The following is an 11,863-nucleotide window of genomic DNA, read 5'->3' on the forward strand; positions in this document are numbered from 1 at the left end:
TTATCTTGATTTTCTGTTACCTCATAAAGTTCTTGCAAGCTCTTGAAGCGTGGTGCTCTTTTGCTTGAACTTCCAGATGACAATGGTTCTTGTTGTTGACTTCTGATTGGTGAAGTTGGGGGAGTCATGGTCTCTTCTCTTTCTTGCTCCATCTCTTCATCTTCCATTAAATTGGGAAGTAAGTTGTAGTTTTCATCATCTAGACCCCAATTCCATTCTTCTTCTTCATTGAATTCCACATCTCGGTTAATGATGGTCTTTCCATTGTTAGGATTTTAAAGTTTATAGCCTTTAGAGTTAGAGTCATACCCTATGAAGATGAGCTTCTCACTTTTGTCATCAAGCTTGGACCTCTTCTTATCAAGAATATGTGCATAGGCTATGCTTCCAAACACTCTCAGGTGGGAGATCCCAGGCTTTCTTCCACTCCATGCTTCTTGTGGTGTCTTTCCCCACACGCTCCTTGTTGGCGAGCGGTTTAAAAGGTAGACTGCAGTTGCAACAGCTTCAGCCCAGAACTCCTTTGGCATCTTTTTGCTCTTAAGCATGCTCCTCGCCATGTTGAGAATGGTTCTATTCTTCCTTTCAGCTACTCCATTTTGCTGCGGGCTTCTTGGAACGGTTAAAGGCCTTCAGATTCCATTATCATCACAAAATTCTAGGAATTCTTTAGAAGTGAACCCTCCACCTCGATCGGATCTCATTGCCTTGATCTCGCATCCACTTTCTTTCTCCACACTAGCCTTGAACTTCTTGAAGACTCCAAACACCTCTAATTTTTGCTTTAGGAAATACACCCATGTCTTTCTTGAGAAATCATCTATGAAGAGATGAAAGTAATTACTCTTACCGAGTGAGCTTGGCTTCAATGGTCCACAAACATCTGTATGTATGAGCTCGAGCGACTTGTTGGCTCTTGACAAAGACTCCTTTGGAAAGCTCTTTCAACATTGCTTCCCAAGTAGACATCCTTCACATAGTTGGTCAGGTTGACTGATGGAAGGCAATCCTCTCACCATCTCCTTCTTGTATAGTAACTCAAGACCACCAAAGTTGAGGTGTCTGAATCGTAGATGCCACAGCAAAGATGCATCCTTGTAGCAGGCTTTGAGACACTTTGCAATGTCGTGTTGAATGTTCAACAGAAACATTCTATTTCTTGACATAGGCACCTTAGCAATCAAGTTATTTTGATTATCTCTTAAAGAAAGAGTATTATTTTTTAAGTGAACATCATACCCTTTCTCTAAGAGTTGCCCCAGACTCAAAATATTATTCTTCATGTTGGGCACATAGTACACATTAGAAATGAATTCATGCCTCCCGTCTTTTAATCGGATAAGAATCTTACCTTTGCCTTTCACTGGTGTCTTTGATTCATCTCCAAATGAGACATTTCCATTCACCGATTCGTCAAGTTCCACGAACATGTTTCTTTTTCCACACGTGATTGCTTGCCCCCGAGTCTAGATACCATGTATTCTCCTGTTCTCCTACATTGTCGTTGCGTACCATCAACAGAGTGCCATCTTCTTGACTTTTCTCTTCCACATAGTTTGCCTTCTCCTCAATCCTCCTTGTAGGGGCTCTACATTCAGAAGCATAATGGCCGAACCTTTGACAGTTGTAGCACTTGATTTGTGATTTGTCACACCTTGGTTGGAAGCCACCTCTTCCACGACCTCTTGTTGAGCTTTCTCCTCGATCTTCATGGGCATAGTTGTTGTTGAAGCCTATACTTCCACGTCCACGACCTCTTCCTCGACCACGATATCCTCCTCGTCCTCTTGTGTTGCCAAAGTCTTCTTCCTTTCCTTTGAAGTTGAGTTGTGTCTTGAGTAATTGTTCACCAACCCCTTTCTTTTTCTTTTTCTTCTCCTCATATGCTTGTAAGGAGCCCAAGAGTTGCTCTATTGTCATAGCTTCCAAATCTTTTGTTTCTTCTATGACAGTGACAATATGATCGAATTTCGAGTCTAAAGATCGCAAAATTTTCTCCATAATTTTTACATCATCTATCTTTTCACCATTTCTTTTTAATTGATTAGTCACCGTCAAGACTCTAGAAAAATAATCGGAGATACTTTCGGCATCTTTCATGTGTAAAGTTTCAAACTCACTTCTTAGAGTTTGAAGACGTACCTTCTTGACCGGCTCAACACCCTTGTACGAGATTTGTAGCTTCTCCCATGCTTCCTTTGCGGTGGCTGCCTCCGAAATCTTCTCAAAAGCATTTTCATCCAATCCTTGATAGATGAGATAGAGAGCTTTCTTGTCTCTCTTTCTTGAATCCTTCAAGCTATCATTTGAGTTTGGGATAGAGTGACTCCTTCTTTTGGCTCATCGTAGCCTTTCTCTACCACTTCCCACACATCTTGTGATCCAAGGAGGGCCTTCATCTTGATGCTCCAATTATCATAGTTGCTCTTGGTGAGCATAGGGACTTGGAAAGGAACCATGTTGCTACTTGCCATTTCTCTAGAAAGGATCTTAAGGCTCTTGATACCACTTTGTTGGGAGGAGGATATTTGAAAAAAAGGAAAGGTTTAGAAAGATTTGGAGGAAGAGAACACTTTTATTACTACACAACTCTTTTTCCTTTTTGGCTTAATACAAAATGATGGAGGACACACCTATTTATACTAGTGGCACCTCTTTAACTAATGGCTAGGATTATGCCAACACTATTCTCATCTAATGGCTACAAATCATTCTCTAGAATTCTTCACAATTTTCCTAGCCTAGATATTTCCATGGTAGTTTCTAGGTTGAACTATTCTAGATATTTCCATGGAGTAATCTAGAGTGGATTACTCTAGAATTTGGGCTAAACTACTCCTAAAGATTACTCTAAAAGTTGGGCCAAATAATAACTAAGCTCAATGGACCAAAAACTAATTAAATCAAGTTTATTTATTTATTCAACAACTTTGAGGTTGTTAGAGTTTTGACTGAACTGCTAGATGAGCTGGACATTGGGGAATATGAGGTAAATATTTTTAATATTCATTCTTTAAAAGTATTTATTTTTTGGAACTGTAGAACTCTACTGACTTCGTAATTTGATATTGGCATCAACCATCATATTTCATTCTCTGTCAATACTTATTTTGGTGAGTCGTTATCAAATATCAATGTAACGCCATCATACATACTTACTCCAAATGGTACTCTAAAAATATGTATTAGTATACAATTACAGGCCTATGTATTTGGGCTAGGATTGTTATATGTGCTGGCTGATGTGGTGTTTGCAAAGCTTTTGTGAAATCAGACTGGTTTTACTCAACCCAACTCATGTGCTATAGTTTAACCTTGTTATCAAGTCTTTGTTTTGTCAATTATCAGATTACTTGTTGGCTGATGTAGTCTTTGTGCTGCTTTTGTTAAATTTGGTCTGTTTTACTCATCTCAAATTATGTTCTATAGTTTAACCTTTTAATATCATTCATTTGGATGTGACTGGCAATTAACTGTGGTTTTCATACTTAGTGCTAAAAATTCTATTCAATAACGTGTTCAGATTACAACATATGTGTGCTTATTATATGTGATCTTTTTCTTGTAATATGTTTTGCCACAGATAAAGTTGAATCATAGAAAGTTACTGGATGGCATGATGCAAATATGTGGAGTACCACCTGAAAAGTGTAGGACTATATGTTCAAGCATTGACAAGTTAGACAAACAGTCTTTTCAACAGATAAGAAAAGAAATGGTGAGGACATATGCTTCTCCTGTGTCTATTTCCATTATAAGTTTATTTATTGGATGATTGAGTGTGCCAAGTCTTTTTTGTGGTTATGCTGTTCCTTCTGTTGGACATTTAGAATGATGTAGGCTTTATTTTTTATATTCATTTTTATAATTTATGCTTTATTAGTTGGGAAACAATTTTGGTCTAGGACCTGAATTCAATTTGTTACCTTTACATTTTTGGCAAATCTTGTTGCATGATTTTTTGAGGAGGCAAACACCCTCCTGTCACTGCCTGGTTACCTCATTGCACAGAACCTTTTTTGTTGTGGTTTCTTCATCTCTGAGCAATGTCTGGATTGTAGGAAAACTGTTATTTTCTTTGCATCCATTTTCTATTCAGCAGTTACTGATAACCATTGTTGTATTGAATTTGAGAAAATTTAGGGAGAAAATAAACGAAGAGAAAAGGTTACTGAGTGTTTGCTATTGTTTTTGCGTTAAGTATAGTAACATTTTTCCTTTTTTTTAGAAGCTATCTTACATCTCATCAATCATGCGTACTTGGAAGTGGGACCTAATATAATATGTATTGTAGGTGTTGCATGATTTTATATCTGGTCTCCGTATATTCATCATTTAAGGACCTAACTTGATAATTAGATTTGTGTTTGATGTGTTTTTAGTGTGCTTGTTTGTATTTGGTATTTGCTTTTGTGCTAGTGCACTTAAATTCCTAGGTGTCATACATGTGTATGTTTGGATAGATATGTGTGCATAGTTTGTGTTTGTGATCGTCATTTACATTTTTCCATAAAACCAAAAAGAAATTGCATTTCATGACTTAAATGTCCGTAAGTATACACGTATATCCCATTACATTGGCTTAGGTCTTTTGAGACTTACCATCGTTGTTGTCTTATTTTTTAGGTATATCGTGTATGTCTGATTAATTTTTTTGTACTGTGGGGATTTTTTTATATTTAGTAATGTGCTTTATACTGTCATGATGTAGGTTGAAGAGAAAGGATTAACTGCTGAGACGACAGACATAATTGAAACTTTTGTTAAAGAAAAAGGATCTCCTTTAGCATTATTATCTAAATTTAAACAAGAGGGCAGTGCTTTGTTAGAAAATGCTGGATCTCTTGATGCATTGAATGAGCTGGAAATTTTATTTAAAGTTCTCGAAAAATCAAAATGCATTGATAAAGTGGTTTTTGACTTGAGTCTTGCCAGAGGTCTGGATTATTACACTGGAGTTATATTTAGGGATGAATTTATTTTCTTACACAGGTCGGTTCAATTGCTGCTGGTGGCCGATATGATAACCTGATTGGGATGTTTGGTTCAAAGCAAGTTCCACCAGTTGGTGTAAGTCTGGGAATTGAAAGAGTATCTGCAATCATTGACAATGTTAAAAGAGTATCTATGTGGAAGGCCCAGACGACTTAAGCCCAAAGGTAAACTCTATAAATAGGAGCTAAAGATTACAGGTATGGCTGATCTCTTTTTAACCTATTTTACGCAATCACAGAACACACACACCATCCCCTCTTGGCTAAGGCCGTTATACAGTGTGTCGTGATTCGCTACCCCCAAGATACCTAGTCCATGATATCTAGAGAGAGCATCATATCCAACATCAACTAGCTAACCCTTGGTTAGATATCTCTGCCACTCAGGCAGAACAGACAAGAAGAACAAAGAGTTCATTCAAGTACGCTGTGGTTGATGATCCAATAAGTGACTTGTCCAAGCCTAGCAAGCAAGGGATTGTTCCTCGTATGTTGAAAAAGGATGCCCCCTAATATTCTCTCTTTGTATTCAAGGCCAAAGATTACACATTATAGTATGCAGCTGTGAAACACGGATACGTGACTTTTGAGAAAAAATGCGTGTCAGACACCGACACGTTCCGACACGCGTCCGACACGTGGTTGAATTTTTGGGACACGTTGACTAGGGGGACATGCGAATTTGACCGAATCGAACACGCAGTCAACGTATGTGGACACATTTTAGGACACGTTTTCACTTTTTTTTTTAAATTAACCTCACACCGTCCAAACACCGCAGCTCCATTTTTTTCTAATCACCCTCCTCCCATCTTCATTGACTGAACCACCATCCCATTCCACCTCCAACCGCCGGTCACCCACAGCCCCATACCCATCTCCATCGCACCATCCCTCATCTTCAACCTCTCGTCCCACCCTTCACCACCCATCATCACCAGACATCATCTTCTCCAAACCCACCGATTCAGCTTGAACTCTGACGTTGAGTCATTGAGTCATTCAGTCATTAATACAATGTGGATAAAGTTTGTTAATCACCAAAAGACAAGAGGTATTCATTGTAATCCTTGTTATATTAAACTACACAACATTGGTGCTATTATATAGCAAACCAATTGAAGAATACAAAGAGACACACTCAATGTGGGACTTCTATACTATGTACAACAACACTCCCCCTCAAGCTGGAGCATATAGATCGTATGCACCAAGCTTGTTACATATCTGGTCTATCCTAGGTCCTCTCAAAGACTTAGTAAATACATCAGCTAATTGATCATTTGAGTTGACAAAACGAGTGACTATATCTCCTGAGAGAACCTTTTCCCTAAGGAAATGACAATCTATCTCAATGTGCTTAGTCCTTTCATGAAACACTGGATTTGAAGCAATATGCAAAGCAGCTTGATTATCACAAATGAGAGATGTTGGGCCAGTGTCTCCAAACTTGAGTTCCTTCAGTAGCTGTTTTAACCAGATGAGTTCACAGGTAGCTGTGGCCATGGAGCGATATTCTGCTTCAGCACTTGATCTAGCAACTACACTTTGCTTCTTACTTCTCCAGGAAATCAAGTTATCTCCAACGAATACACAATACTCAGAAGTAGATCTTCTATCAATAGGAGAACCTGCCCAATCAGCATTTGAGTATCCTACAACTCTGGTATGACCTTTGTTTTCATAGAGAAGACCTTTGCCAGGAGCAGTCTTGATGTACTTGAGGATACAGATTACTGCATTCCAGTGATCTTCACAGGGAGAATTCAAGAACTGACTTACTACACTGACTGCAAAGGAAATGTCTGGTCGAGTAACTGTAAGATAGTTCAGTTTCCCAACCAATCTTCTATACCTTTCTGGATCAGAAAATAGCTCCCCCTGATTTGGTAAAAGCTTGACATTTGGATCCATAGGAGTATCAACGGGCTTAGCATTTAACAATGTTGTTTTCTCAAGAATATCCATAGCATATTTTCTCTGTGATAGTACAATGCCATCTTTAGATTGGGCCACTTCTATCCCTAAGAAATATCGGAGTCTTCCAAGGTCCTTTGTTTGAAAATGATGGCACAAATGTTGTTTTATCTGAGTTATGCCATGAGTATCATTACCTGTAATGACGATATCATCAACATATACTACCAAATAAATAGAACCTGAATCAGAGTGTCTGTAAAAGACTAAGTGATCAGCCTCACTTCGAGTCATGCCAAACTGCTGCACAACAGTGCTAAACCTTCCAAACCAAGCCCGGGGAGACTGCTTTAGACCATACAAGGATCTTCGGAGACGACAAACTAGGTTAGACTCCCCCTGAGCAACAAACCCAGGAGGTTGCTCCATATAAACCTCTTCCCGCAGATCACCATGGAGGAAAGCATTCTTTATGTCCAGCTGATACATAGGCCAGTGATGAATGGCTGCCATAGTAATAAAGAGGCGAACAGAAGTCATTTTTGCCACGGGAGAAAATGTGTCACCATAGTCAAGGCCAAATATCTGAGTATAACCTTTAGCCACCAAGCGGGCCTTAAGACGGTCCACCTGACCATCTGGACCAACTTTAACCGTGTATATCCATCGACAGCCAACAACAGACTTCCCAGAGGGAAGGGGAACCAGATCCCAGGTACCACTACTATGAAGTGCACTCATCTCATCAATCATGGCCTGTCGCCAACCAGAATGTGATAACGCCTCACCTGTAGTCTTAGGAACAGATACAGAAGAAAGAGAAGAGAGGCAAGCAAAATGGGATGGTGAAAGACGATGATAACTCAAATTTACTAAATACCTGGGAGGGGGACGAGAATCACGAGTACCTTTCCGGAGTGCAATGGGCACATCAATGTCAGACGGAAGGATCGGAGCTGCCGGAGGAGATGATGACGGAAGTGAGTCCACAGGAGCGTCAGTAACAATAGGGGCAGACTCGGTGGGGGCAGGGTCCTGGGGAACAGGGGGACGTTGCCGACGATGATAGACCTGGAGGGGGGAACATGGGCGGGAACAGGGACGGGGACATCGAAAGAAGGAGATGGTGAAGGTATATAGTGAACTGAAACAGGTGGTAAAGGTAGCTGAGTAGCAACAGAATCACTGGGATGGGAGGAGGAGTCAAAGAATGGAATAGACTCAAAGAATGTAACATCCGCCGAGACAAAGTAACGACGAAGACTAGGAGAATAACAACGATAACCCTTTTGTGAGCGAGGGTAACCCAGGAAAATACATTTATGTGACTTAGCAGATAACTTGTCAAGACCATGACTGAGATTGTGGACAAAACAAGTAGAACCAAAGATGTGAGGAGTGAGTGGGTACAAAGGTTGATGGGGAAACAACACAGAATGTGGTACCTGATTATGAAGTACGGAGGAAGGCATCCGATTAATGAGATAACAAGCTGTGAGGACAGCATCGCCCCAATACTGGAATGAGATATGACCATGTAACAAAAGTGTCCGAGTAGTCTCAATTAGGTGACGATTCTTGCGTTCAGCAACGCCATTCTGTTGAGGGGTGTGTGAACATGATGTCTGGTGAAGGATGCCGTGAGATGCAAAGAAGGTTTGAAACTGATGAGACAAATATTCACGAGCATTGTCACTTCAAAAAATGCGAACCGAAACACCAAATTGAGTAAGGATTTCATTAAAGAACTTGTTAAAAATAGAAAACAATTCAGACCGATTTTTCATTAAAAATAACCAAGTACATCGAGAATAATCATCGATGAAAGTGACAAAATATCTGTACCCCATAGTGGAAACGGTATGACTAGGACCCCAAATATCTGAATGAACTAAAGTAAAAGGAGACGAAGACCGACGACTGACACGATCGGGAAACGAACTACGAGTGTGCTTCCCTAACTGACACGACTCACAAGACAAACTAGATAAATTTGAGAAACGTGGGACCATCTTCTGGAGCTTAGCAAGATTTGGATGACCCAACTGAGCGTGGATAGTAAGCGAAGAATCCACAACAGAGCACACTGGAACAGAAGTTGAAAGCTGATAAAGGCCATTGGACTCAGATCTGACGCCAAGTGTCCTCCTCGAGCTCCGATCCTGCAAAATGACAGACTCTTTAGTGAAAGAAATAATACAGTCAAGGGATTGAGTCAAGCGACTAATGGAAATAAGGTTGAAAGGAGAATGAGGAACATAAAGCACATTCTCAATGGGAATAGAAGGAAAAAGGAGAACAGTGCCAATCCCTTGGGACTGAACCAGTGACCCATTAGCCATAGTGATACTGGGTAGGGGACCAGACGTACAGAGAGAGGTAAATAAAGACTTATTACCAGAAATATGGTCAGATGCACCAGAATCGAGAATCCATGGACCAAGAGAGGGCGAGTGAGAAACACCATCAAAGGAATTACCCGTGTGTGCACTAGAGGCAGTGGTACCAGGAGGTGGCTGAGATCGAGCAATCAAGGCAGAGTCCGAGGCAAGAACAGTAGTCTGAGCAAAATGAGCGGAGCGAGGAGGGCGGCCGTGAAGATCCCAACAACGATCAATAGTATGGCCCGACTTTTTGCAATGAGTGCAGAGAAAGCGTCTCGTAGAGGGTTTGCTTCCACGTGCAAATCCCTTGGAGACAAAGGCAGATGGGTCAATTGAAGAGGGAGCAGATACTGCAGGCTCCATAGAAGTCTTAGGTGGAATGCGAAGCAACGTAGACCAAACAGAGTCCAGCAATGGAACCAGCAACGAAAAGCAAAGAACCGCCTGTGAATAGTGACCAGCAAGGGAAAAGACACCGTAGGAAGCCAAAACGAAGTCGAAACAACAAAGTGAGGACAGATCCAAGTGCGCAAAGAGAAGACGAAGGGGACCGTGGTGGTCCGACGGCCAGCCGGAGTGGGACGCGCCGCTGCAACAAAACGGGTTGCAACCGCTGTTTGACGCGCGTGAGAGCGCGTGTAGGAGGATCTGAGGATGGGTCCTGGACAGAAAGGAGCGCCTTCTCGTGGCGATCAGATCGATATGGGTTTCACCGAAAAACTCGCCGGAAAAGTCGCCGGAGACGGCGGTCAACGGCGGTGGACGGCGGTCAACGGCGGTGGACGGCGGTCAACGGCGGTGGACAGTGGTGCCTAATGGCGGCAGTGATCAGACAGGTCCGTAGACGATATATGGAAGCCGGAAACTGACAGATATGACTGTTTCCGGGGAAAAAGAAAAAAAAAATATTTTACTCAGCAAACAGTGGTCCACCGGAAAAAAAAAATGCGGATTAGGATTCCTCTTGTTAGGCTCTAGATACCATGTTAATCACCAAAAGACAAGAGATATTCATTGTAATCCTTGTTATATTAAACTACACAACATTGATGCTATTATATAGCAAACCAATTGAAGAATACAAAGAGACACACTCAATGTGGGACTTCTATAATATGTACAGCAACAAAGTTGATATTGGATAAAGTTGATATCACATTCAATCAACTCACAGCTAGCTTTAGGGATTTTTTAATATACACGTGATTGTGGTTTGTGGGCCAACTACTATAAATAAAATTAAAACAATATAAAACTAAGAAAAAGTAATATTTTTTGGTTTGATAAAGTGTTTCAAATATGCCTGCCAACAAAAAAAATAATATTCGAACCTAAATATTATATATGAGTTATTATGAGTTATTATATGTATTAAATGTAAACTATATTATATATATTAAAAATATTATTTAATACCAAAATGTGTCTCAACGTGTCGAAATTTAGCATTTTTTAAAATTAACGTGTCGGGGTGTCGTGTCGTGTTGTGTCCCGTCCGTGCATCATTGGTATGCAGAATTGGTTATGCATATGTATGTACCTACTGTACGATCGATTGATTGTTGGTGGTGTTTTTAATTTATGGTTACTTTTAATATGTAGTTCAACTATTGTAATGACAAATTTATTGTTGCAAGGAGTTTCTTTGTGCAAAACAAATTCGTAATCCATCATATGGATACTGTTGATTATTAAATTAATCCATGATGCTTGCTACCCTGAGTGAGTAGTTATTTATACAAAGGTCAATCATACCAAGCAATTGATTGTGGTTAAATCATTTCAGAAGACTTGAATTGGCTATGGTTAACACACCACTGTTACATAATCAAAGAAATGTGATCAACCCAAATACATTATGTCAGATGTCAAGAAGTGCAACTGCCATAATTTACTATAACTTTGCAAGGTCAGCGTTCAAAGGTCAATAGCAATCCATATTCAGACATGCCATTCTGGCTGGGATGCAATAAACTTCAGTTATAAACAATTAACTAAACACAGTCCAATATGCTTCATCCTTTTGTTATTGCAATATATGTAGGAACACATGAGTACATCATTTCGAGGCAATGCTGTTATTGTTGGGAATGGAACGAGGGAGCCCAAAATCCTTTGCAAAAGGGTACATCCACCAATGGGCCAAATGACAAACCACAATAAGTGGGCTGACACCACATCTCAACCCAAAACCTTAAGGCTGTAGGTTTATGGGTCTTTCACACTTATATAGTCATCACTTGGTCTATGTCTAGTCTATGTGGTACTTCTTTACAACTCATACTTGATTATTTCTAACATTCTCCCTCAAGTGTGAGGCCCAATATCATTCTTACCCTAAGGACAACTTCTGCGGAAGTCTCTTTTTTTTTTGTTCTCTTTCAAATATTAGGGTCACACTAGCACTCTGCAGAGGCCTTCCAAACACTTGGCCCAGATCGTTGGCTCTGATACCATTGTTGGGAATGGAACGAGGGAGCCCAAAACCCTTTGCAAAATGGTACATCCACCAATGGGCCAAATGACAAACCACAATAAGTGGGCCGACACCACATCTCAACTCAAAAC

General features: G+C 40.4%; 1 protein-coding gene across 1 annotated transcript; it reads right to left on the reverse strand.

Annotated features, from left to right (window-relative positions):
- Nucleotides 1-1,413: 1,413 nt before the first annotated feature.
- LOC133304961 (uncharacterized) lies at nucleotides 1,414-2,001 on the reverse strand. Its single transcript, XM_061505049.1, has one exon. It carries the CDS (start codon nucleotides 1,999-2,001, stop codon nucleotides 1,414-1,416), a length of 588 nt encoding a protein of 195 aa, XP_061361033.1.
- Between the last annotated feature and the right edge of the window lie 9,862 nt (nucleotides 2,002-11,863).

The sequence above is a fragment of the Gastrolobium bilobum genome, unplaced genomic scaffold (genome assembly GCF_033153095.1).
Source record: "Gastrolobium bilobum isolate Gb01-03AN ecotype WA unplaced genomic scaffold, APGP_CSIRO_Gbil_v1 utg10387, whole genome shotgun sequence".
NCBI classification, from domain to species: domain Eukaryota; kingdom Viridiplantae; phylum Streptophyta; class Magnoliopsida; order Fabales; family Fabaceae; genus Gastrolobium; species Gastrolobium bilobum.